This window comes from Leucopleurus acutus, assembly GCF_964270905.1.
Source record: "Leucopleurus acutus genome assembly, chromosome: 1".
In the NCBI taxonomy this organism is placed as follows: Eukaryota; Metazoa; Chordata; class Mammalia; order Artiodactyla; family Delphinidae; genus Leucopleurus; species Leucopleurus acutus.
Window position 1 is genome coordinate 169,719,191 of NC_139142.1, and position 27,109 is coordinate 169,746,299.

Genomic DNA, 27,109 nt, shown 5'->3' on the forward strand with positions numbered 1-27,109 from the left:
GAGAGACTCTTGGATGGACTCATTTCCCTGGAGAGTTAAAGTAGATCCGGGATTGTTGTTTGTGTGTTTGCGGTGTTGGGGATGACTGGAATCATTGTTTGCAAAGGCACTGTTTTCTCTGCCTGCTGTCAGCTCTGAAGAAGGTGGCCAAGGCGCACTAAACCTCACCTGTAAACTGCAGCATCGTGACGCTCAAATGGATGAGCTTTTGTTTTAAGACCTTCTTGCTGATTCTTTTTTTTAATAAATTTATTTATTTATTTCTTGGCTGCGTCGGGTCTTCGTTGCTGCGCCCAGGCTTTCTGTAATTGCGGCGAGCATTGCGGTGTGGGGGCTTCTCGTTGCGGTGGCTTCTCTTGTTGCGGAGCACGGGCTCTAGGCACACAGGCTTCAGTAGTTGCAGCGTGCGGGCTTCAGTAGTTGCAGCGTGCGGGCTTCAGTAGTTGTGGCGCACGGGCTTAGTTGCTCTGCGGCATATGGGATCTTCCCGGACCAGGGCTCAAACCCATGTCCCCTGCATTGGCAGGCGGATTCTTAAACCACTGCACCAGCAGGGAAGTCCCTTTCTTGCTGATTCTTGATTTGAAACTGGAAAGCTGGCAGTGGCAGCGTCCTCAGTGGTTCTATTTGAGCTGGGGGAGAAGGGGGTCTTCAGAGACAGAGGGGCTCCTGGGAGGGCCTGGGCGCATCCTGGCTGCATGTGAGTCCTCATACAGCCCCACTCACTCACTTGATTCATCTGAGCTCCCAAGGAGGCACTCTCCGTGCCCCAGGCCCATGGCTGGCACTGCGCTCATCCTTGTCACCACCTCCCAGTCCTGATGGAAAGACTCTCCTTCCCCAGGCTGGTCCACCTTCATCACCTGGCTGCTTGATAAGACTCAAAACAATAACCCGATTATAGGAAACATGACTGTGTGCAGACGTGAGATTGCGGGGGTGAGGGGTGTGCCCGCTGAAGCCCATGGCCTGGGTGCCCAGCCCTGGACAGGCACACAGTAAGATCCGGTAGGGTGGGTGTTGAATGGGGTCATACCTTTCATTGTCAAGACCATGTTCAAATTCAGCATTTCTCTTAAATCTAAGGAGCTGACGCAAATGGTTATCTCCAAGTTCTTGTCTCCTCTAGAGCTCGACACAGATGACTCTGAGCACATAATTTCTCAGGCAGAATAGGGCACTGGGCTGGCACCCACTGTGGTGAAGTCGCTGAAGGGGCTCGCATGAAGATTATGATTCCCCGGGAGAGTTTTCTAAGAGTCCACTGCCAGGAAGCAGATTCTTAGCTTCCTGTGGACCCTGAAGAAGCTATTGGATGACATTAAGATGACCCCTTTAGGGGCTTCCCTGGTGGCGCAGTGGTTGAGAGTCCGCCTGCCGATGCAGGGGACACGGGTTCGTGCCCCGGTCCGGGAAGATCCCACATGCCGCGGAGCGGCTGGGCCCGTGAGCCATGGCCGCCGAGCCTGCGCGTCCGGAGCCTGTGCTCCGCAACGGGAGAGGCCACAACAGTGAGAGGCCAGCGTACCACAAAAAAAAAAAAAAAAAAAAAAACGGCCCCTCTGATACTGGCCTAGGAGTAAGGACTCCTAGTAAGTGTCGTGTCTGTGGTCCTTGCCAGGTCCTCCCTCACACCCTTATTCACGGGAGCAGGGCCAGGAGCAGGGCTGACACGCTGTCCAGGCCTCGTCACGGGGTGCTGGGTGTTGCTCATGCATTTCCTTGTCCCGAGCTTGCTTTAAGCGATGACCAAACTTAAGAGCACCTTGGCCTGTTAGTCTCTTCCCAGACCACAGAAGAAAGGACTCACTCTGCATATCATTTACCAGCTGGACAAGTTGCCTCTTACATCTGGGTCTCAGTACCCTCATCTATACAGTGGGACAATAGCACGCTCTGTAGACACTGCTGTGATTACTAAGGACAGTGTCCACTTAAGCCAGCACGGTGCTTGGCTCGTGGGGGTTAAGCGGCAGCCATTGTGTTGTACTCTCTCAGACTCACGCTAGTCCGTTCTATTGGCGCAGCTGAGCACACGTGGAGTTTCCATTGTTTGTTTACTCGCTCTGCCACAGGGGACCACCCTGGCTAGGAGCACTTCTCCAACCCAACCAAATCCAGTTTTGCAAATGTTTTGTGTGCTAGATTGCCTTTTCCAAAAACAGCCCCAGCAATCTTTCCCTTCCCCTTAAACCGGGCAGGTCTGTGCCGGCTCTGACTGATAGAGCATAGGAGAAGTGATGCTATTTGATGTCAGAGGCAAGGTCTTAAAAAGGATGCAGCTCCTCCGTGGCCCTCACACTCCCTGGGGGACACCCGGCTACCACGCTGTGAGGACGCCCAGGCCACAGGGAGAGGCCTCCTGCAGTGTACAGGCCTACAGCTCCAGCTGAGCTCCCAGCCAGCAGCCAACATCAGCGGCCCGATGTGTGAGTGAGTGAGTGACCCTCCGGGTGGTTCCAGCCTCCGGCCTTTGACTTGGGCCAGCTGATGTCAAGTGGACCAGGACGTGCTGTCCCCCTCCAAATCTGCCACCATTGCAGAGTCATGGGAACAAGAAAGGGTGCTGTTTGGGGTGGATCAAGACACAGTGATGGTCCTTAGAAGATCTGCAAAGCAAAACATGGATTTCATATCCAGTTGTCATATATCCATTTTATTTACAGCACCACAATATTATCAGTAAGCTCTCTCTAGACGTAGTCTGTAGTTTGTATCAGCCACCCCAGTGTGACTCTGCCCTAACTTTCTGGGACAGCCCGCTTGTTGGGTGACGTTCCAGAAGGTCCGTCCGGACGTGGGCAAGCAGCCACCAGGAAGCACGCCTGTGCTTTCCCCCATCGGGGTGGGGTGAGCAGTGACCCTGAGAATTAGCGGTTGTGGAGAGCTGCACGCAGTTGGCTCTGGTGTCAGCTCTGGCGCTGGGCCTAGGGGTCTCCAGCAGCTGTGGTCCCCTTGGACTGGAGGCTCTTCCTCCTGAGGACGATAGTGACAGGTCCATCAGGCAGCGCCTTGATGATGTTCCAGGCTTCAAACCGTGTGAGGCCCTGCACGGCAGTGCCGGCCAACTGTAAGATTTCATCTCCTGGCTGCACCGTCTCACTTTGTGCTGAGGCTGCCCCTGGGATGAGAGAGAAGAGAATGAGTCCCACAGGTGACCGTGGAACAAGCAGTTACTTCCTACCCTTGGTCTCTGAGGAGCCGGGACAGCTCAGAAGGCAACTGGCGCCCATCCCTCCGGAACTCGGTGGTCGTTCTGAAATGAGACATCTCATAAAACGGTGACTTCAAGGCTGGCACACCAGGCTCCAGCTCTCCGTGGCCCTTGGGAGAGGTGAGGCCCACGCTGTCCCCAGAGAAGGGAGATTTCGAGCAGCTGCAAGCCAGAGCCTGGCTGGGGAGACCTCCCCGGGGAACCGGGTCCTCCTCTAAGCCTCCTTGGATACCATCCCAATACCCAACACCCCTCCCCCGCACATGTGTTCTCTCTACTCCTAATGAGGTGGCCGGGCATTGGGTGGTGTGGGAATGGAGCTGGTGGGATGTTCACGAAACAATCTTCACAGTGCTTTTGGCTCCGAATGGCCTGGAGAAGACCCCTGGGTCCACGTAAAGACGACATAATCACATACGGCTCCCACTCCTTCAGAGTCACGTAGGGAAAGAGTGCCCTTTTACTGCTGGTGTTGAAAGAAAATTTCCCATCTGTTTGACACAATGATATCTGCAAATATTTAATAAGAGTAAAAGATAATAGTAATGATGATCCTAATAAAAAAATAGCTAGGGACTTCCCTGGCGGTCCAGTGGTTAGGACTCCGCACTTCCATGGCGGGGGGCGGGGCGTGGGTTTGATCCCTGGTGGGGGAACTAACATCCCGCATGCTGTGCGGTGCGCCCAAGAAATAAATAAATAAATAAATAAAATGGGCCAAGTATCTAAGCAGACATTTCTCAAAAAAAAATAAAATTAGCTAAAATATATTGGGCAATTATATATAACAGGCACTGTGTTAACACTTGGCATTTATGGCGATAGTCCTATGAGGTATGTATGCTCTGTTAGTATTCCCTTTCCATGTGGGAGGAAACCAAGGACTCAAGTAGCTCCCACAAGCTCCAAAGCTGCTGAGGGGTGCAGCTGTAGACGCCACCTCCCTTGGTCCCTTACATCCCCATGTAAGCAAATGGGGCCAAGATGATGAAGGGACTTGCCCAGGGTCATGCTGCCATTAGGGGCAGAACTAACACTGGAATCCAGGTCTCTCGACTTTGAGCCCTACGCTCATTCCAAGTTGACCTTCAAAGTTAAAAAAATCTTTCGCAGGACTTCCCTGGTGGCGCAGTGGTTGGGAGTCCGCCTGCCGATGCAGGGGACACGGGTTCGTGTCCCGGTCCGGGAAGATCCCACATGCCGCGGAGCGGCTGGGACTGTGAGCCATGGCCGCTGAGCCTGTGCGTCGGAGCCTGTGCTCCGCAACGGGAGAGGCCACAACAGTGAGAGGCCCACGTACCGCAAAAAAAAAAAAAAAAAAATCTTTCGCAGAACTGGAGTCAACGTGGATTTCTGGGGAAGCTCCACGTGAGCCTTGGTCCGCCCCCTGGGTTTCAGCAGCTGTAACGGATTTCCCGCTAACAAAACCAGTCTGCAGTGGGGGCGCCTGGGGTCCGGGGAGCAGAGCTGGGAGGGCCTCTGGTCCCAGTACTAAGAGCCCTCAGACACACACCCACACCTCTTCTTATAGGTAAGCAGCCTCAGGTGCAGAAGGCAGCAGTCGCTCAGGAAGTCAGAAGCAGAGCTAGACCAGAGCGCAGGCCACGTGACCCCCTGTCCACAGCTCCCTGCTCTGTGACTCAGGGGGGTCCAGCATGAGAGGCAGTGAAGAATCAGGGTGATTGCCTGTGACAGCTGCAGGCCATTCATGATTTTCACAGGAAAACCCAAGTGACCCCCCACTAGAGGCTGGCTTGCTCCCCAGTCCATGATGAACAAAATCTCAAAATTCTGAATAAAGGTAGGAGCAGACAGGTCCAGGGTTAGGGTGAGGTGAGTAAGGCTGAGTTGTGCCCCTGGAAAGTCGGACTCTGTCTTTGTTTCACAACTTGATATTTTGTTCATTGTGGACTTTTTGAATTAATTTCGAGTTTTAAAAATATTGCACTGAAACAGTATGTATCCTGATTACTGAATATTACGGTGCTGCCTTCAATTTTGCACCCAGGGCAGTGCCTCACTTGCCTCACCCTAGCCCCGGCCCTGCCAAGCTGAACCAGGCCCAGGGCTGGGTCACGTACAAGGACCCAGTAAAACAGGGAGATTAAAGGGATGTCTGAGCCAAGGAGAACAGGGAGAAAAAGCAAAGTGGAGTCCTTAACAGGCTTGCCTGCCTCCCAAAAGGGCCTGGGGTTGTGGGAAACCGACATGGCCTAGAAGGTGCTCAGAAGCCTCTGGGGGGCAACTGGAGCGAAGGCTGAGAGGCATACGCACTCCGCACCTTTGAAGATCCTGTTAACAGTCAGAGGCTTGTCCCCTTGCAGGGAGCCCTTCCCTCCTTCCAGACTGAAGCCCAGGCCTGCAGAGGTCTTCTCCAGGGTCACTGTGCAGACGGTGGCCTCTGCTGCTGAGAAAACACAGGGGGACTGTTAGGGATGCTCTCAAGTGTGCCCGGCTAACGCTCCCGGCAAATTTGTGCATGTGTACGGATAAACCCAGGCATGTGTGCCGGGCGGCATACAAGCCAGGCCACGTGTTCTGGGGGCCACAAATGACTGCGCAGTCCTGCCGGCATGGGCCTCACCTGTCCAAAGGTGATGTGGCCCATGGGGCTTCCACCATGTGGGGAGAACTTACAGGAATCTATGGAAGCGTCACCGGCCACAGGGGCTGAGGTTGCAGAATCTGTGGAAGAGTTGAGGTCTGGCGTGGTCTCCACAGTTGGCTTCCTTGTGACAATCACGGCTTGCCTGGGGTCCCGAGCTTGGCGAAGGATGGCCAGAGCATCATTGTGTGTGGCCCCTTTGAGAGACTTGCCGTTGATGGAGAGAACCTCATTGCCCTTCTGAATAGTCCCTTCCTGGGAGGCCAACCCGTTGGGGAACACCCTGTGAACCTGAGCAAACCAAAGGAAGTCAGGAGCCGGGAATCACCATATCGGATCTAGATTCTTGCTGCAGGAGGATCTGAACCAGTTAGTCAAACCCAGCAGATCCCTGGGCCAAAAAAATAAGACGAAATGTGTCCTAGATTAGGACTGCTAGCCAGCATTCCCTCCTCCACCCAGACCAGAGGTCATTAGCAAAAATGGCCAGATTGGCCCTCAGAATCCTTCCCAACACAATGTCCGAGACTATATCACTACAATTCGTTAACATTCAGTTAAAATCTTTTGCCTTATGTGCTCTACATCAGCATTTCCCAGAGTACTTTAATTCAAGCACTGATTCTGTGCCATATTAATAGGTATTGTGTAAGAAAAGTTTCTGAAGTCTAAGAAAATTAAGAACATTGGATAAAACATAAGCTCTGAAAATGCCTACAGTTTTAAAAAAAAAATCCTAGAGACTCTACAGTGCTATTTGGCATGATAATTCTCTAAGAACAGGCCATATAATACAGTGATCCCCCAAAGTTTCAGCAAAGCATCCTTTTTTCCATAGAGAAATTCTCAGGCCCCATCTTCTGCAGAATGCAGAATTCCTATCCTAGGAAGTCTAGACATTTTTAAAACTCCTACCCTAGAAATTCTGATCCTTTAACTCCAGTTAAAAGGGACCATCGCCCACCCCCATTCCCTTTCTGAAAAATATGTGGGATTAAAAAATCTCATGTCTTTGCCTCAGCCTTTCTAATGATGTAAATTCTCACGTGCTTAATGAAGAGGACTGAATGACAGCATGGACGGGCAATCACTAAACTCTGCTGCGTGTTGTTTTGCTGTTATCATCTGAACAAGGTTCTTTGTTTCTCTAACCTGTTTCAGTGTTAGAAAAAGTCTGTTATGGGGTCAGATGTGGTCAAAATCCCTTGGTTTTTGTAGGGAAGCAGAATCTTAAGTAAGGAAGCAGAATCTCTGCTCTGCATCTCAGTCTGTCCTCTATAAATGAAGCATACATGCCCCCAACCCCCCATCCTGAGGTATGGGGAAGACGACCTGAACATGCCAGTGAGAGCCCAGCTTGCTCTTGGTCATGGACGGTGCTCAATGTGAGTTCTCTTTTAATGAATCAGGAAAGGAAGGGAAGCGCTCAAACACGGAAGGAGAAAGGGGAAGTCTGGTGCATATGATCAGCTGGTGTGTATCGCTCCTGGTTTTTGAGGCAGTGTCTCAGGGATGGCGAGCAAACGGGATGCAGAGAAGTCCCGGCTCAAGGAAAGACCCACAGATCCAAAGTACTCGTCCCACAGGCAAGCTCTCTTTTCTTCTCTTCAAATAGAAAGCAAACTGCACCATCAGGAATGTCTTTATGATGCTCTGCTACGTGCTTAGTGTCAGAAACAGGTCCTCATGGGTTTTACGTGCTTTTATGCGGTAGAGAGCTTGCTTACAAAGGAGGAAGCTGCTGCTCGCCCACAACTGACTCCGAAGTGCCCAATAGGAATGGACCAAGTTGCCACTGCCAGGGGGTGTGGTGTGTTTAACGCTGGCTGCCCCTGTGAGCTGGAGGGTTTGTTTTCAGCTGAGCAAGGGAGTTCAGATGAGTCCACATGAAGGATATGCTGAGGCAACACAGCCATGGGGGTGACGCCAGTGCACTCAGCTTTGGAGAGATGAAGCAGCCATGTCACAGCTGGGTCCATGAAGATGGGATGACCAGAAACCACCTGGGTCAGGTGCAGGTAGCCTACATAGTGGGCAGAGGGCAGCAGCCAATGCTGATCAGACTGTGTGGACCAAGAAAACAGGGTCCACAGGGGAAGACGCAGATGATCCAGGATCGATGCCTTCCCCAGTCTTACCCCGGGCTCTAGTTGGTCCTGAGAGAACAGGGGGCTCGACTGTGAGATCTGAAGCCTCATGCGCACCCTGGGTTGCGCTGTGCAGTTCCTGATCTTTCCAGCTGGGCCCCATTGCCCTCAACCAACCATCAGATCTGCTTCGCAATCGTGCATGTTAACATCCCCAATCTCCCAGTGGGCAAACCCAGGAAAACAGCCTCCTGTACAGGACCTGCCTTCCCAAGGGCTCTTTCTGTCCAGGTGACGCCTCTTTCCATCTAGGTGTGCTGTGCTACATATCACAGCCAGGTCTTCAATCCTGGCTGTAAACCTTCTTGAAAAGGATCATAAGCTCCTGCCCTAACCTCACACCCAGTGGCCTGGGGTCATGCATTCCTCTGATCTCTCCTAGTAAGTGCTCCCCCTCCCAGGGCCGTCACCTCTGGCTCTGACGCGCCCCCATGGCTGGGCCACTCACCGTGATCACCTTGTTTTCTAGATCCGCACCTCCTGCCAAGGTGAACCCAAGGCCAGCCCCTTCCTCCTTGTGCAAGATGGTAACATGGATGTTGTCTAATTGCTGCAGAAGGAAACATATATATTAAAAAACATTTTATTGCAACAGCGTGAACAGTTTAACAAGTGTTCCAACATCAGGCTGATTCGTTCTCAAACCCCAGCTTGGCCACGCTCCCAGGTACGTCAGACCCATTTCATCATTTGTAAAGAGAAGACTATAATTCCTGGAGTCATGGGAAGCTCAGAAGAAAAAAAAAAATGTGCATAAGGCAACCAATAGAGTTCTTTTCCTCTCCTATTCACGCAATCCACATCCACATTTGTACGGAGACAGGGCTGGGTGCTACTAAGTCAGTTGGAAATCCCAGCGTGTGAGATAACACAGCTCTGGCACCTTGGCGTGGGACAAGATGAGGTCAGCCTGTAGGACTCTGGGTCAGCACAGCTGGGAGCAGGGCTGTTTTGCAGAAGTTGGCTGCTCTGTCTTTACACCTGCTGCTCCATGTGGCACAGCAGCTGCATTTAGGAGCCCAGCTGACTCCTTGCCCTAGAACACATGCACGCATGCACGCGCGCACACACACACACACACACGCACACACGCACACACAGTACTTCCCAGCCTGCGCCTGGGCTCAGCTGGAGCCAGAACAATCGCTCTGCAGTGTCTAAAGTCAGAGACCCCCATTCCGGTCTCGATGGTGGAGGGGTCTCAAACTCAAATGCATACAGGACCCAGGCAGATGACTTCAAAGAGCAAAATGGGCAGATGTGAGCGACAGGAACTGCAGAGACCTGAGAGCACATCTGCTTAAGAGGACCCACGGCTACATAGGAATGCAGACCCAGTGCTACAAGATTGTTCGTTCCTTTTATAAAAAGAGAGCAGCCAGAAATCCAGGTTTTGATTCAGGTTTGATAATATTTAGAATACAATACTTTTTTAAAAAGCACCACGCAGACCACATAAAATAGACCTGCAGGCTCTCGGGCCACCAGTTTGTGCCTTAGCGCGAGGGAATAACCTTATGTCAAAGCATTCACTTGCTCTGGCACCAACAGAGCATCTGCTGCGCAGCTGGCTCTATGATCATTTGATCTGGAGTCCCCAAGACCCAGGAAGGATGAAGGGATGAATGGACCTCACTGTCCCGCCTCTACGCCAGCACTGGCCCACATCTCCCAACTTTGACCCAAGTGTCAGCTTACTTGCCCTATAAGAGCCCTTTGTCAAATGGGAAAGCAAATACTGTCCCAGGAACACCAGGCAGGACCGCTCTTTGTATTTTACGCAACAATTTTGCCTCTGTTATTTCATTTGAATTAGGCCCTGGGGATGATGGTCCCAGTGCCCAGGTGATGAGTGAGAGCCCCAGAGGATGAATCCTGGCCCAGGGCATCTTGTCAGACTCACCCCTACCCTGGATCTAGGGAGCACCAGCTATGGTCCCTCCTTATCCTCTCATCCCAGTCTAGATGATTCCAGCACAAAAAGCCTGCATGGACTAGGGCAGCCCAGGCGGATGCAAGGCCCACGAGCCCGTGCTCATCTGAGCTGAATGGGCCTCAGCTCTGCCTGACCACTTCCTCTCCATGCACCTTTGGGTCGTGCTCAGAAGGCCTAGGGGAAGTGGGACTTTCAGAATGACTTGACTGAAGTGTGGGAACCCTTACGAGCCCTGGGATCAGTCACCTCTCGGTGTGCAGGGCAAGTCTTCAGGCAAGAGATCAGAACTTGCAATGGATGGCTCACTCCCACGCAGCATCTCCCTGGAGACGCACACTGGGCAGGCAGCCCGTGGGACGTGGAAAGAGCACGGAACGTGGAGATAGAAAACCTAGGCTCTGTGACCTTGAACCTCGCCTTCCTCATTTTTTAAAGGGTCAAAAAGATACAATAAGTCTATGACTGAAAGCACTTCATGAGCTACAAAGCTCCCTACACCGGAAGGTCTTACTGTGGTCCAGTGATACACCGCCCCTCTGCCCCGGGCAGGATACAACCCGAGTCTGGTGTCAGCCCCTGGGAACTCCCTTCTCGACCTCAAGGAGCCCAGGCAGCGCGCGCTGCTTCCCCTCCGGCCCACCTGAGGTGACCACACTGCTCACAGCAAGGCCTTCATCTCTGCAAGTGCTTATAAAAGAAACCTACCTTTAACGTTGCTTCATCCAGAACCTTCACTTCCTCTATGAGCTTCTTTAATTCCTCGGAGCTCAGCAGGGAGATCACTGATTGACCAGACTGAGAAGTGCCGTGGTCGGAGCCGTCAGCTTCCGTGGGCTCACCGAGACCCTCTGTGTATTCTCTCAGCTCTGAAAGGCTTTCGTAGGGAGGACCCGCACACAGCATGAATCATGATATTAATAAGAGCTAACATCCTCAGCATAATTACTCTCTTCCAAGACGGTGCTAATGTTCGTTCTATTAGTTGGTGCAGCAAATTCACAAATAGATACCAGCATCCCTCCACTATAGAGATGAGGAAATTGGGGCTTAGGGAGGGGGAATAACTTGTCTATGGTCACGTGGTTACGGAAGGCCGAGATCTGGGATTCGAAATCACAGATCATGGTGTGTCTGACTCCAGAGTCTGTGTTCAGAACCTCAGCACCTCACCCCAGAGTATAACTATTCTTTGGACAAATCTGCACCTAGATGGCCACCAAGACGGATGTCCTTTCACACACACACTCACCTTGGCCTCCTTCACAGATGTTGTCAGCACCTGCCTATCCTACCTTAGCACCTAATCACTACACAAGGTGGAGGGCGTCTCACAGCAGTAATTGCTCATGGTGAGCCTTGCAGTTCCAGAAGAACAGGCTCTCAGCCAGAAAAAGCAAGCTCCTGGGAAGCCTAAATAGTAAAGGCTACGATTCTACCACTGACCAACTCTAGTGCTTGAGCTGGTCTGGCTCTTCAGCCCCTGATCCGGGGGTGTCTTGGTGCAGGGGTCGCCAACCCCCGGGCCGCACAGCAGGAGGTGAGCGGCGAGCGAGCGAGCGAAGCTCCATCTGCCGCCCCCCTCGCTCCCTATTGCTCCCATTACAGCCTGAACCTCCCCCTCCCCCCGGGTCCGTGGAAAAATTTTCTGCACAGAACTGGTCCCTGGTGCCAAAATGGTTGGGGACGCTGTTTTGGAGGATCTCTCCTGTTCCCTCACAGTAGGTGGCACCTGATAGAACATCTGCGTCAGTGAGTCTCAAACATTTCTCAGCAATATAAGAACAATACGTAATACTGATCAATGCACGGTTGTTCTGATTCAAGAGGGAAGACTAAACCCCAGCCCTGCAGCAGGAGCTCTGGGGCACTGCTGGGAGCCCCCCGCGCCCCCGGTTCTGTGGAGCAGGTCTTGCCCAGCTCCTGATTTCAACTGAAGAGGAAACCGAGGGGGAGTGTGGAAGGAACCAGCTCACGGTCAGGGCGTCAGTGTGGGAGATGGGACTGGGGCTCAGGTGTCCAAACTCCCAGGCCAGGAGGCTGAACCCTGTGCAGAGTACAGGTGGATTTCTTTGGAGAGAGGGAGGTGGCAAGAACCCCCAAGGGATCATCTCCTGGCCTCGTTCGGGTCTTCCTGAGCAATGGCCGGATATGTCCAAGGTGCACTAGTTCCAATATGCACGTGTAATTCAGCAGGGGGCCAGTTCTGTCCCCCACCTCCCACCCCTCCCAAGGCCGGGTGTTGTGAAAACTCCTTAATACAGAAGGCAGAGGTGTGACACACACACACACGCGCGCGCGCGCACGCGTGTGTCAAAGAACAGGTGGAACAATCCTTTAGCAAACCTGGGTGATGTTTTACAAGACATAGAGGATTATAAGAGGAAGAAAGGCAAGAAAGTTCAACACTGGGCAGAGACACTCACTTGAGCGAGAAGCCCGTGTCTGAGGCAGGAGATTCAGCAGAGCTAATTGCAGCAGGATCTTCACTGGACGCCATGGGGGACGACGCCCCTTCCTTGGGGCTGCAGGAGGTCTGGCCACAGGCGACGGAAGACGGAAGGCACAGCAGGGACTTCATGACAGCCGATGACACCTGGCTGCTGATGGAGTAGAGTTTACTGGTCTTTTCATCCAGTGGTTTCATCTCACAGGACTGGGTCCTGCTCAGGGGGAAGCTCCGTGCCCGCTGGCTTGGTATCTTGACCCCTGGGCCTCGAGATCCCTCCATCTGCGTCGCCAGCAGCCTTGAGAGAGGGTCGGGGTCCGAGGAGAGGGTTTTCTGACCGGGCTGCTGTCCGGGGGGAGGGGACTCCGGCACACCGGGGTCGCTGGCCTCCAGGGCCGCGAGGGAGGCCCGGGGCAGCTGTTCTGGCTCTGGCCACTGCTGCTCCACGGCGGGGGGAGCCCCTCGCCCTGAGACACCAGGAGCCCGAGAAGCCCGTCCTCCCTCTTGCTCCCCAGGAGGTTTTGCTTCCGCCCTGGAGGAGCTGGAGGGCTGGAGGCTTAGTCTCTGGGCTCCTTTGTCAGGCCGGTGAGAAGAGCCAAAGGTTTCAAAGGAGCTGATCCTTTGCTTGATGGAAGAGGAGGCCCGTAGGGGTGGCCCTGGGCGCTCCCTGGAGGTGGGTGTCGGCTGGCTGGCGGAGGCTGCCTCTGGGGGCTGCCTTGGGGCACGATTCCTCAAATCCTTCAAGCTTTGGCGAAACCAGGTGGGCTTGGGGGCCACCGGAGGACCCTTCTTCACCGTGCTGCCGTCTGCCGACTTGTAAACTGTGGGACCGCCACTGGTGGTGTCCAGTTTGGGCACAGTCCCATCTGGGTGGCCCTGAATCCCATCTTCCTCACCCAGCGTGACGACGGGCTGCAGTGGCGCGTGGCTATGATTCTCACTCATGACGGGGCTAAAGAGATTTTTGATGCAGTCAGAAATTCTAACCCAAGGGTCTTCGGCGGTGATATCGAGGGTATAGTCCATCCGAGCCTGCCGCTTAAGCAGTGGGTGTTTTATTGGAGACGTTGGCGTCACTGGGGAGCAGAAAGGCCAAAGCTGTGCGTTACACCTGATCGTGGGTTTTCTTCCTAAGTTCTAGTTTCAACGATGAATAGCAAGGATGCTAGAGGAGACGACAAGCAGAAGTGGTGGATCCCTTGTCGGGTGAGCTGCTACCCAACGTGCCATTACCTGGCTAAGGGTGAACAGGCAGGGACACAGAACCAGAGGACCAGAGCTGTGAGTCACTCCACAGCATCCCAGCATCTTAGAGCTACAAGGGTTCGCATAGAATACCTAGTCTGACCTCTGACATTGTATGATTGAGGAACCCAACATTCGTGAGGGTAAGGGGTCATCTACTGGCAGAGCCAGGGTGAGAACCCCTGTCTCCTGATTCCCCACTTTCGTATTCTTTCCACTGTACTAACTAGCCTCTTAGATAACTCATTAGAACTTTAAAGGTCAAAGCAGTCCTCTTACCTTTTAAACTTTTAAGCCAAGGGTCACAAATTGGCAGCCGTATTTGGTTTGGACCACCGTGTCATTAAAAAGCAAAAGTGGGCGTGCACGCCTTCCGACGGGGCACACCCCAGCTCTGCGCAGTTACAGCCCTCACCCTCACCAGGTCGGCATTTCCCACATTAAAGCATCCATCTGGTGCCTGAAGTCATGTGAGTTTGCTGCTCTCCCTACTCAAAGAATTACCCAGCTTGCTCGGCAAGGGAGCATTCCCCCTACCTAAAGAGCTGATGAGAGGATTCCAGGTAGAAGGAAGCTCTGTGACGATTCCCAAACTTGGCTGGCACATTGGAGTCTGGAGGACCTAAGAATGCTGACGTCCAGCCCTGGGTGCTGATGTAATACACCGGGGATGCAGCCTGGGCATTGGTGTTGGAGCGGCCCCACAGGTCATTCCAACCTGCTCTCTCAGGCACGCCTAGTCAAGTTCAGCCCCTCACCACCGGTGGCCTTTCTTGGAAGCCAGTCTTGAACAAGCCAGAAGAGGGGAGTCTGCCTGGACTCTTTCCCAGGAACAGAGGGAGGCCGGCCCCCAAGTCCTGCACAGCCAAGAAGCCAAGTAGATGCGTGGCCCTCGGGTCACCCCAGGTCTGATCTCTCCCTGGTTAGGAGTATGCTGCTCTGGTCCCATGCTCTGGGGGATGCTGGTATCAGAATGCAACCCAGTTTAAGGAGGGCTGACTCCTCCTGCCGCTGGTCTCAACGCCAGCCCTCAAGGTATGCAAACCATGGAGAGCACTAAGCCTTGAAGATGCCCAGGAGACCTTCTGCAACATCCCAAAGGCCAGGGTGGTCAGTACTGACGCCGGGGGCTGTACCACGTGAGCCCAGCCCCCTCAGCCTGCTTCTGCATTTACATATCGCTCTGCCGCAGGGCCTGTCTTAAGACTCAGTAGTCAGACGTTCTACAGGAGAGCCCTCTGCAAACTGGGGCGAGGAGCTCTTGCCAGTAGAACACCAAGGTATTCCCTGGCAAGTTCCTCAACTGGGGGGACTCAGGGGAGGGACGGGGAGAGGAGCCTCCAGTGGTAGGGCCGCTGCTCTGGGTGAGACGTGCCAGCTATTTCCATTCATAATGTCCCTTAACCTCTGAGAGCCTTCCGTGTGCTTTTCACGTAGTGTTTCTCAAACAGGTCGAGTAATAAATATGTAGGTTTGTAACCGACATAGTTATTACCTTGCCACTGCTGGGAGCTCCTTGATGGCAGGAACTGGTCTTTCTTCTTTCTCTCATTCTCTTTCTCCTTCATTCTCAAATCTTCTCTCTCTCTCTCTCCCCCCCTGTCTCGGTCTCTGTCTCTACCTCTATCTCTATCTCTTCCCCTCCGTCCTTCCTAAGAAGCCAGCACAGGGCCTCACGAAGCCAGCGCTCAGTACACGCTGGCTGAACTGAATCACATGTTGGGCTGCTGTGTGATTTCCCACTTGCTGATGAGTGAATTGACGCTCAGAAAAGTAAAGAAAGCTGCCCAGAGTCACATTCGTGAAGGACAGAGCCGGGTTTCCTACCCTGGTCTCCCTGACCCCAGGTCCGATGCTCTTTCTAACAAAGCTCTGCATGTTCAGCTCATGTCCCAGCACTGCCAGGGGCACCATGTGGGCACACCGCTTCCATCCACGCCCCCCCTCCCCCCGCAGGAGGCGGTGACCGCCAGCAACATGCTGTTGATTCCTCCCTCTCTGACCCCGCGCTCCCAGACTTGGAAATGCTGAACGCAGCTTACTAGAACGCTGTCACCCTAGAGGGAGCAGCTGCTCACTGTGGTTGGGTGGGCGTGTCCTGGACCTTTTCCCGAGGGCCCCTTTCTCCAGCTGACTGTCTGGATTGGCCCGACTTCCCCCTGCATCCCCCGCCCCCATCACAGCATCACAGATCCAGCCAGGAGGTTCCCACCCTGGACAGCCACCGCACGGTCCTGCAGTCCCACCGCCTCGGGGGACTCCTGACCGTTCATCGGCCCAAGTCCAGCTGTCGAGTCGTGCAGAACCGTCCAATGCCCTGGGCAGACTCACGTCCTTCCCTGAGCACCGGACCTTGATCCGGAAGTTCCTTCCTCCTGGCAGATCTAATTGAAAACCTACCTGGGCTGCCTCCTCTCCTCCCCGGCTGGCCCTCTGAGGAGGACGTCGTCTGCAGGCCGACTGCAGGTCCTGGGCTGCAGGCAGTGGCGTGAGGGCTTCTCCCTGCTGCGCCTTCCTGCACAGGCAGCGGCGGCAGTACTTCGCTGGCTTCCTGTGGTGTAAACAGGAAGCAAGACCGTGTCAAAACGGTAGCCTCCAGCTGTGAGAAGGCAAGGCGCACTTTGATTGGGACTGGAGAGGTGACGTTCAGATGCTTTAATGAGAAGTGCAGCGGCCCTGTCAGTCAAGGGCCTTTCCTCCACTGTGGTACCTGCCTGGCTGACCCAGGGAGCCAGCACCTCCTGGAGGCCCAGAGCATCCCTCTGCTTCCCACGAGCCGGTGTCCAGAACAAGGGCTCATCCTATTGACATATGTGGAGATCCTGGGCTCTCTGTGACAGGGAAAAGAGGCTTGGGAGTGGGGACGGGGGACTGTCACTGCTTCACTTACCACTGCATTCTGCAAAACTACCCCCCGTCCCAGGAGGGAAGAGAACCAGGCAAAGAACTACCCTCTAGTCTTCACCAAGTTAAGGTTAGAACACTTGGAGGAAAACGTGGCTGTCGCTTTCTACACTGTGATTCATTATTCGGTTATTTAGAAAGCGTGCTGCAAGGGATGACAGATACTCAGGACCCGTGCCATCACTTCCCTTTGCAGCCCCCAGAGTGATATTACCATTCTAGGGCCGCATCGTTTTCCCCACTGAGCCTTCACAAACCAGCCTAGGGATGAAAGCACCAAGTAACCATCCGATGCTCGACTAGAGTTTGGGTATTCATACAGCATGAAAGAGATGCTGTCAGGACCGAGGAAGCAGCCAGCAGCAGTTCTGTCCCAGAGAGGTGCTGAGGGCTTCCCAAGGGAAGTGCTTTTTGTCTGGTTCTTGAGCAAAGGGTAAGAATTTTCTAGGCAGAGAAGCTGAGGGAGAGTATTCCAGAGACATAGACATACACAGTAGAAGGAATAAGTAAAGTACCAACTCAGAAAGAAAAAAAAAAAAGGCAGACATCATCAAAACGATGCTGCCTAAACTTTTCTGCAAGGGAAATACTCTGCCATGCTGCCGTGGATGGCATCTGTGTTCTGCTCATTCCAGGGTCAGGTGGAAGGACGGGCTGGCTATTACAAGGCTGCAGCCTTCCTCCCAAAAAGAAGGAAGGAAGGAGGAACAAACGCACCATTTGGGACTAAAAAAGACATCGAAAATGTCTGTGGCCTGAGATTTAATACCTACTTTGTCAATAAACATTCTTTAGGAATGAAAATTCTACAGAAGTTAGAAATATGTTCCCAAAGCATTGTCCCAGCCCAAGGTCCCTAGTGTAGAACTGAGTCTAGGGGGGTTATTTTGGAAACACTGAGAGACTAACGAACTCAAAGGAATCGTTGCGTTTCTTGAACTAGTCCTTCGTAAAAGCAAGGCTTGGCCGTGGACTTAGAAGCTTAAAATCTAAGTATCTAAGACACTCATCAGCAGGAAAAGATGATATGTGGCTGAAATTTAATTTCACCCGGTTGGAACTCTGAAAGATGAGGTGACACTTGTCTATATCCATGATTGGTTGACACTTTCATAGGCCGATGCTCTGGGTACCAACCACAGTCGTCAAAGCAACTTTGCATCTTGGAACAGACACAGATGTGTGTTGTCTTTTCATCAGCACACCCGATGTTGCACCCTCTATATGGAAGTTGTTTTTTTTTTAATTAGCTCCTGAAATAAATTTGATTTTACTTGAATTTATTCTAAATAGTGTTTCCTGGCACAGTGCTTGGTGAAAGAGGGAGAGAGAAGGGAAAGAAGGAAAGAAGACAGAGATGTGGACTTAGGGGAGAAAGTGATTTTTAACCACAAGTGATCGTTCAAGCTGATTTTCTAGAAAGGAGAGGATTGGTCTTCTGTTGAAGGGAATACGCTGAAGGTGATCTTGGTAGTGAAAGTTAAGTCCCCTTGAGTTACAGTAGATGAAAAAGATTTGGGGGTTGTAATAAAAACTTGAGAAGGGTCTTGGGACCCTGGAGAGAAAAGACTGGTGGAGGGGAAGGTGGGGGGACAGAGAGAGAGACAGAGACAGAAAACAGACAAGGAGGAGGGGGAGGGAGGGAGAGAAGGATGGAGAGATGTTATACACTGGGGCCAAGGAGAGAAACACCCAGTGAGAAATCCCCAGGCATGGCGGTGGAGATTTTTAAGAATGACGCACAGCAAACAGCCCCCTGTTTTTGCTGTGCTATAATCCTTTCTCTGTACACCCAACGCCCAGGAAAATAATGTGGTGTCGGTTGTGCTTTTGTAAAAGGCCGTAGAAGGCTCTGTGGGCCACGTGGGACACAGCAGAAGGTGGGAGGGTGCAGGCAGGAGCGACAGATGCGGAAGAGGCATCACAGCGTGGCAAAGACAAGGGACTTTTGCTTGCAGCAGATCTCCCTCTTCTGCAGAAGAAGGAGGAGGTTTGAAGCAGAAACGCTGATTCCTCCTCCAGCAGCCTCACTTGGGGAGACTCCCCTGCCCCATATCTGGTCCAACCCGGCCAGGTGGCCCAAGGGCATCACTGGGGCAGACCTGCTCTGGCAAATCCGCTCCTTTTCTGCGTCTCCAGGGACAAAGTAAAAAGCCTGGCTTCTCAGACTCTCTGTTCCTAATTTGCCCTCCTGGACTTATAGGTCTCAGGCTCGAAGGAAAATGAAATGTTTGCTTAGAAAGGAGGAGCAGGGGAACAGATCCACGTCGGCAACTCCATCGTGAATTGCTAACCAGCCACATCCTGCCGGCCTGCAAAACCGTGCTTCCTCTTCAGTAACCTGGTTTCCTCTCCCTTCTTCACTCTCACCCCTCCTACCAATAGCTTCCTCTCTGGGGTTTCTTATTCCTGCTGAAATTTACCAACCCTCCTTTACAGATAGTTAGAGGGGATTCCCAGTTCCACCTGCCCAGAGAAGGCAGCTGTCGGGGAAGACGTGAAAGACAGCATAGCCTAGTGATGAAGTGACCCACTGGCAATGTGACCCTGAGCAAGTCCCTCAGTTTCCTCTTTGCATGAAGGGCACCCTCATCCCCAGGTGGCTGTCAGGCTTTAACTGAGACGAAGCACAGTGCCTGGGCATAAAAACGGCCCCAGATGTAGAAGCTGCCTGGCCGTCAGCCTGCCTTCCCGGAGGGGAGTGGGATGGGAGGACATGAGGTCTTTAGGGGTGCGATGCAAGAGCCAATGTAGCAATGAACGCCGTTATGCCTGACAGTCTGTTAGGCATCCGCTTGGTCGGTTCCATTTAATCCTCATGCTAGCCCGTGCAGGGAGCCTCTAAACTTGGCCCCAATTAACAGATAAGGAAACTGAGGCTTAGAGAGCTGTGAAAACAACCCTGAATTCCAGGGTGTAATGGATGGGAACACAGAAGCCAATCAACAAGACTGGGGCTTCAGTTGAGACCTGCCGGGCTTCAAACCTCTCTTTCCGCAGTCGGCCCTAAGCTTGAGCCCAGCCTCTCCTCTCTGATGGAGGAGAATCCTCCTCTGCCCATGGCTAACACTCTGCGAATGCCCAACCCTGCTTGGCGCGGGAGAACGCTCAACCCATCGGACATACTCTTACCTGGCCGCAGGTGGGCAAGGTGTGTCCAGGAGGGCACAGGGAGCCCCCTCTCTCTTCTAGACTCTTCTGAGGGTCACTGTCACTTTTAAAGTATTTTCTGGGTGGAGGCTTGGGCTTGGAGGACGTAGGCTTTCTCACCAAAATCTCGAAGGATTTCTTCAGTCTCAGTGGCGGGTGGCCGCCCGGGCTCTCCTGGGGCGGCCCGGATGATGCCCCAGGAGGCACCCCTGGCTCCGGCCCCAGGGGCAGGCTGGGGCTGCGCGTGCTGACTTCCAAGTCGGAGGGCGGCTGCTCTCCGCCACTGCTGGGACTGCCCCCAGGGGACCCCGACATGTAGCTGCTGTCACTGCTGGAGCGGATCATGACCTTCGGAGCCCTGCGATGCGGGGGAGCCGAGTTCTTCTCCCGGTCCTTCTCCAAGGTCGGCCGCCCGTGCCAGCTGCTCTCCAGCCTTTTGACACCTGCATTGGAAGCACAAGGGAACCTCCACCCCTGGCCTTGCTCCCAAGGTGAGCCACGGGGGGCACGCCGCCTGCCCAGGCTGTCCGATTCTCCTCCGAGGTCACTTTGGTTTGGAGCTCGGCAGTCTTGGGTCCGGTGCCCAGCACCAGTGACTTTAGGTTGGGAAAATCATTCAAACGCTCTGAGTCTCCACGTGATGGAGACTGAGATGCACCCCCTCCATGGCCCTTCAAGGAAGGGCTTGATGTCCTAGCTGTGCCGAGTGCTGAGAGCAGATGGCCTGTGGCTGTCAGCCCCTCCAGGGACCGCCTTGGCTACAGAGAGCTACCTCGCCCGAGGGGCAGCTGTCTCCAAAGCCTGATGGAGACGGGGCTAGAAAGGCCCAGCCACTTCCGCCAACAGGACAACTCCGATGGGCCATTTGAGCTCCAGGGGTGGGCGGAAGCTGTCTGGCGTCATCTCAGCTCAGCTCGTCCCTCTGCCCAGCCCTGTGACTCCCCTCCCTTCCACAGGTGTGGAGCCCAGGATGCTTCTGAATAAACATCCTGCAGGCCAAACCCCATGTCAGAGTCGGCTTCCGGGGGAACCCAGGCCCCCACACTCCATGTCCTCATCTGTAAGATGGAGATCCATTGGAGAGGGTGAGTTAATGGCTAAACTCAAAGCTTTCTAAGAAGACGAAGATACTGCACATGCAAGTTCACTGTTTCCTTACCTTCCAGACTCCACTGGTGCCTCTCCTTTCCAAACTTGACATTCTCCACAGCCTGGGCCACAGCTTCTTTGAGTTGCTGTTCAGAGACCTAGAAAACATCCATCACCTCCTCAAGCAAACAGTGGAAACTCTTGCATCAGGATCTGAGTCCTGTACCGGCTCCCAAGCTGAGTCCCTGGATCCTAGTTTCTTTCCTTCACACCCACTCTACAAAGAGCCAACAAATTCCATTTCCAAAAACACCTGGGCATCAATGGTTCCCTAGTATCTTCTAGGTAAAGTCCGAACTCTGTCAGTAATAGGGTTGCCAAGACGGCCCCTCTCAACTCTCCAACCTTCTCCCCACTACTTGCTGCAAAACTAGGCAAAGTTACCATTTCAGAGTTTACCTCTGGGAGCTATTCCATTCTTAAGGCTGTCAGGACACCATCATCGTCATCGTTACCAACAACAAAGACGTCATAACCATCACCCTAATCATCTTATTGTCACAGGTAATTAATCACCTTAGAGTAATAGTTAAAAGTCTGAGTCCTGGAGCCAAACAGACTTGTGTTCAAGTCCCAGCGCCCCCATTTTCTAACTGCACACACTTGCACAGGGTACTTAACCTTCTAAACCTCAATTTTTTTTTCTGTAAAATGATGACAATAGAACCTACTTCACAGTAAGAACAGAGGGTTTTAAGAAATACGTTGTTTGACACCAAAAGCACAGGCAACAAAAGAAAAAAATAGACAAACTGGACAACGTCAAAATGAAAATATTCTGTGTATCAATCAACAAAGGGCACAATCAATAGAGTGAAAAGGCAACGCAGGAAATGGGAGAAGACATTTGCAAATCATACTCCTGCAACTCAAAAACAAAAACAAACTATCCAAGTAAAACACGGGCAAAGGATTCGAGCAGCCATTTTCCAAAGAAGATACACAAATGGCCAACAAGCACGTGAAAGATGCTCAACATCACTAATCATTAAGGTAATGCAAATCCAAACCACCATGAGATGTCCCTTCACACCCATGAGGATGGCTACTATCAGAAAAATAGAAAATGAAAAGTGTTGACTAGGATACAGAGAAATTGAAACACTTTTACACGGCTGGTGAGAGTGTAAAATGGTGCAGCCACGATGGAAAACGGGATGGCAGTTCCTCAAAAAAATTAAAAATAGAATTACCGTATGATCCAGCAATTCTACTTCTGGGTATATACCCAGAAAGGATGGAAAGCAGGGACTCAGAGATTTGTACACCTATGTTCATAGCAGCATTATTCACAATAGCCAAAAGGTGGAAGCAACCCAAGTGTCCATCAACAAATGAATGGATATACAAAATATGGTCTACACATACAACGGAATCTTATTCAGCCTTGAAAAGGAAGGGAATGGTGACACATGCCACAACACGGATGAGCCTAAAGGACATTATGCTACGTGAAATATGCCAGTCACGAAAGGACGAATACCGTATGACGTCACTTGTATGAAGTACGCAGAGCAGTAAGATCATGGAGACAGAAAGTAACATGGTCACCTCCAGGGGCGGGGAGGTGGGGGCATGAGAGTTGTTTAAGGGGCAGAGAGTGTCGGTTTGGCAAGACGGAGAGTCCTTGGAGGTGGCTGGTGGTCATGGCTGCAAAACACTGTGAATGCCCTTCGTGCCACGCTTCATTTTGAACTCCACGCTTCAAAATGGCTAAGATGGGGGACTTCCCTGGCAGTCCAGTGGTTAAAACTCCGCGCTTCACCTGCAGGGGGCGCGAGTTCAATCTCTGGTTGGGGAATGGAGACCCCACAGGCCGCGTGCTGCGGCCAAAAAAAAAAAAAAAAAATGGCTAAGATGGTAATCTTCATGTTAGATAATTTTACCCCCCCCCCGCAAAAAAAATAATACTAAATAAATCATTAAAAGTGCTGGGCACAATTCCTGCCGAATGGTAGACTGTCAGTAGAAGAGATTTACCCTCAACAGAAGTCCTGTAAGGTGAAGACCACACCCCCATTTCAGAGTTGAGGAACCAGAGCCTCTAAGAGGTTAGATGGATGTCCAAGGTCACTCGAAGTAAATAGCAAAGCTGGGCATAAGCGAGGCATCCTGCTGCCTGTGTGTGTCCCCTGCCTGCAGTGCCTTAGCCCTTCTGCTGCTCCAAGCTCTGCCTGCCCTTCACGACCTGGCTCCCTCAGCTGAGCAGCTGGGCCCCTGACCCCCTCACGCCCAGGGTCCTCACCTCCCGTGGACTCTCTGTGTGGATGCCTCCCCCCTCCAGCCAGAATGCAAGCCCCTCAAGTGCAGGGGCCACAGCCTCGCCCCCCTACCCTGCGTCCTCCTCCGCTGCCCTCTCGCCATGGTCCTCCAGGGCAGCAAGAGGCACGGATCACCGAATCGAGACCCCTTTCCTTTCTCTTCTCTTCTACTGCCCAGAGGTTTAGACGAGTTACTTGTTTACCGTAAGTGAGAGGTTCGCTTTCCTCCAGTGTGCTTACTGTCCGTGCTTAATAACTGAGCAGGGCTGGGTTTGAATCCCACCCCACAGGCACGTGTGGCTCTTCCCCATCATTCCGTTCTCTGTCCTCTCTCTGCTGGGGGTTTGGGAGCCCACTAGTTACGAACACAGGCTATGGTGGATCTAAATCGTCATTTCTCCACTTCGTAGCTCCACCACTGGGCAAGTTCCTTTGCCTTTCTAAGCCTCAGTTTCCTCATCTAGGAATTGGAGGGGAAAATCATACCGACTTCAGAGGGATGTATAGCCACTAAATGCAATTGTATATGTCAAGTCTTTGGCAAACCCAGCTGGTACACACTAAGGATGAAATCAATAGTGATGGTGGTTATCACCAGGGTCCCCAAAGTCATCTCACCCACGCCCATGGCTGCACTTCTCAAGTCTTCCTTCCACCTGGATCTCACTTACCAGTCACTGTCAGTCCTAAATCTAATTGCCTATCTGCATCTCTAACTAAACCTCCCCCAGGCACCTCCATCTCTCTGTATCCCACACTGAGATCTTTCTCTTCCCTTCCAAGCCCACCTCCCTTCTCTGATTCTCTACTCCGGTGGTGGTGTTGCCATCGCTCGGTCTTCTAATCTAAAAATACTCCAGTCCTCCTAGGCTCCCCCGTCTCTTGCCCCAGAGCTAATCAGCCAACAGATCTCGTTGATTCTTCCCAGGTTGCCTCTTGTTGCCCCTTCTTCTCTGTTCTCTTCCCACATCTGCTGTTTAGTTCAGGCCCTCACCATCCGTTTCCTTCCTCTGAAAAACTCCGAGTTCCACCTACTCCATCCTGTCCTCTGCCGTGCAATCAAAGGGTAAAAAAAAAAAAACCCTGAACACGTTACATATAGAGCTAGAGACCTCCCCTAGCTCCTCACTACTCACGGAATAAAATGCAAACACCTTAGCATCCTGTGGAAAGCCCTTTGCCACGTAACCCCAGTGCCTCGCCAAACTCCATTCTCAATGCTCTCCTCCAGTCCCTACATCCCAGGCCCGAGAACCTACCCCCCTCTCCTTCCACGACAGGTCCCTTCATGACTCTGCAGCCTAACTTTGTGTTCCCACTGCCTGGAATGACCTTCCACAAATTCTTGGCCTGGAGAAAACTAACTTCTGATATTTCTTGCTTTCTCTCACCTTCCCTTCTGTATCCCTGTATTCTCATAGTACTTACCACTCTATATCCCAATGATTTCTCTCTCAGTCTCTCTAGCCAGAACGTAAGCTTCTGGAGGGCAGGCGTGCGTGCTACGAGCCCACTTCTTCCTGTGTGCTCAGCGCCTGGGTCCAGACAATCACATAGTGAGGACCCACTGGATGCATGCATGAGTGAGTGAGTCTCTTCTATCTACTGGCAGGAACCCTGGGTCTATATTTTCCTGCCCTAGAGCTTGTAACCCAGCTGCAAGAGCTTCCCTGAGCTAACACCAATCGCCTCTGCGTCTAGGAGTTTGTCAGAGGACCTCTCTGCAGACGCTTGTTACGACAGACACTTGGTTCATTTGAGTCCTGAGAGAGTGGGTCTGGGAAGAAGAGGATGCCCAGCAGGGTGTCACCTGTGGGTCCGGATGTCGGCTAACCATGATGGGGACTGGACCCGGGTTACAGTGACTCAGGATGGCGTAGACTTCGTTGAGCGTCATGCAGTGCACGGGGGAGTCGTTGATTTCCACAAGTTCATCGCCACATCTGCAGAGGCATCAACAGGAAGCCGTCAGCAAACTCATCAGCAGGACGTGTGCTTCCCCGAGGTCCCAGTCCTGCCTGGGCTGTGTGATGAGACCTCAAATTCACAGCAATAAGGAGACCTCCTTCGCCTCCCGACTGAAACTCAGTACAGGGCCGACCAAAGCGACATATCGCACGCGCCCTTCATGCATGACCACAAAGTGGGAGACAATGCATACCGAGTGTGGGGCAACATTCACGGAAGTTTGTAACTTTTTTCTGCCCTTTCCATTTAACTTAAGCTCGATCAAGATGGCGGGCACCGTTTAACCAATGTAATGGATTAACCAATTAACCACAATCGAACTGCTCACATCTCTCTTGGGGCTTCAATGTTCCCATATGCAGAATGGTTAACAGGAAGAGCAGATGGGACGTGCTAAAAGGTAAAGAAGAAATAACTGGATGGGGGGGAAGCCAAGGTTCTTGCAAAAAGAAATAAAGAGGGAAGGCAATGGAGTTCATTCTTGTAAGGCGGGAAATGGGGGAAAAAATGAGGTAGAAAAAATAAGGTTGCATCGATACACAGAGGATTTTGTACAATCCAATCCTCTTGCTTCATACGTGGGGAAAATGAGGCAGAGAGGGTGACATTATCTCCTCAAGAAGACGTCACTTAGGGATTAAAAGACTTTTTCTGGAAAGTGCCAGATAGTAAATATTTTAGGCTTTGCAGGCCGTGCCGTCTCTGTGGCAACGCTGCAACTCTGATGTCACAGCCTAAAAATAGCAGCCTTAGACAATATGTAAGTGAAGGAGCATGGCTTTGTTTCAATAAAACTTTATTTAACAAAAACGACAGATGGTGGGCCCCCATTTGCCCTCCTCTGCCCTAGCTGGTTATCAGCAGGGCCAGGATTGGAACTCAGGTCTCCTGTGGCTGGTTTCACACTTCCTCCTGCTGCGGTTGGCTGCCCCTTCCTTCTACATTTCTGTCTCTGAGTTAGTTCCCTTTCTCCTTCTTGCTAAGAAAGTACACATTTTCACTGAGGTAACTGAAGACCACACAGCACCTGATGCCAAGGAAAGTGGAAGCTTCCAAAACAGTCCCTACCCAGCTGCAGGTCCAGGAGGGAAGACTCTGTCTAAAGATATTAGGACTAAGGCCATCACTCTGACTGAGCCACTCGGTCCCAGGTAACAGCAGCTCAGCAAATCAGCTGTCACCCTCGTGCCCATGACAGCAGCAGGCCCACCTCTAATTCAGAAGCTTCATCAAGATACCACCCTAAGCAGGGCTTGCGTATATGGGCTTGGCCAAAAAGTTCGTTTGGGTTTTTCCATAACATCTTATGGAAAAACCCCAACGAACTTTTTAGCCAGCCCCAATACTACAATGATAGGAAAACATTTTAACGGCAAAACTCCCCTGATTCAGCAAAACCTAAGCCCAGGAGAGAAGATGTACATGAAGATATACGATCTGGAATACATATAAATATATAGCATGTCTCTTCTTATGCTATAGGAGAGAAGCTATACCGCACATGAGTGCTGGACTGAGTATACAGTACTGTAACAAGGTAAACTGGAATAAAATGTAATCACCAAACTCAGATCCCTTGTTGAAAATAAAACTTAGATGTTTACTTCTCTTAGAAGTTATTCGGGAAAAGATACACGTGGAATGCCCGAAAATATTCTGTTTATGCTACCAAGAAATGGAGTTAATACTACTGATTTGCTGAGTAAGCTTCTTTTTCCATACAGACTGACTCCACAGGTAAACCTCCTTGAAGCCCCTATTTATGTCACTCTACAGTCTGTATTATTTACATCTGAATTAAAGTATGTTTCACTTCATGTTTTCTGTTTCGGACTGATATTCTCTGAGACAATGCCTCTTACACTGCAACGTGCATACAAATTCCCGGGGATCTAGTTAAGATGCAGGTCCTGATTCAGTGGGTTGGGGAGGGCCCTGGGATTCTGCATTTCTAAGGAACTCCCAAGTGATTTCAATGCCGCTGGTCCAGGGACCACACTTTGAGGACAAAGGCTCTGAGCTATCCCTGGATCATTCTAAATAGCTCATCTCCCAGTCAGTCTCCTGATGCACTAAGGAATTCC

General features: G+C 52.0%; 1 protein-coding gene across 2 annotated transcripts in view; it reads right to left on the reverse strand.

Annotated features, from left to right (window-relative positions):
- Nucleotides 1-2,926: 2,926 nt before the first annotated feature.
- The window catches only part of IL16 (interleukin 16), a 115,769-nt gene continuing 91,586 nt past the window's right edge, over nt 2,927-27,109 (reverse strand). Inside the window, exons 10-19 of one of the 2 annotated variants that reach the window (XM_082852560.1) lie at nt 24,868-25,000; nt 20,807-20,894; nt 19,630-20,090; nt 15,994-16,144; nt 12,326-13,424; nt 10,608-10,776; nt 8,415-8,516; nt 5,852-6,110; nt 5,496-5,618; nt 2,927-3,121 (exon numbers count right to left, since the gene is read on the reverse strand). In XM_082852560.1, coding sequence (XP_082708686.1) covers nt 2,928-3,121; nt 5,496-5,618; nt 5,852-6,110; nt 8,415-8,516; nt 10,608-10,776; nt 12,326-13,424; nt 15,994-16,144; nt 19,630-20,090; nt 20,807-20,894; nt 24,868-25,000 — 2,779 coding nt within the window. In that variant the 3' untranslated portion in view covers nt 2,927. Of the gene's footprint in view, nt 3,122-5,495; nt 5,622-5,851; nt 6,111-8,414; nt 8,517-10,607; nt 10,777-12,325; nt 13,425-15,993; nt 16,145-19,629; nt 20,091-20,806; nt 20,895-24,867; nt 25,001-27,109 lie in introns of both variants that reach the window. The other variant, XM_082852559.1, reaches the window with a different exon arrangement.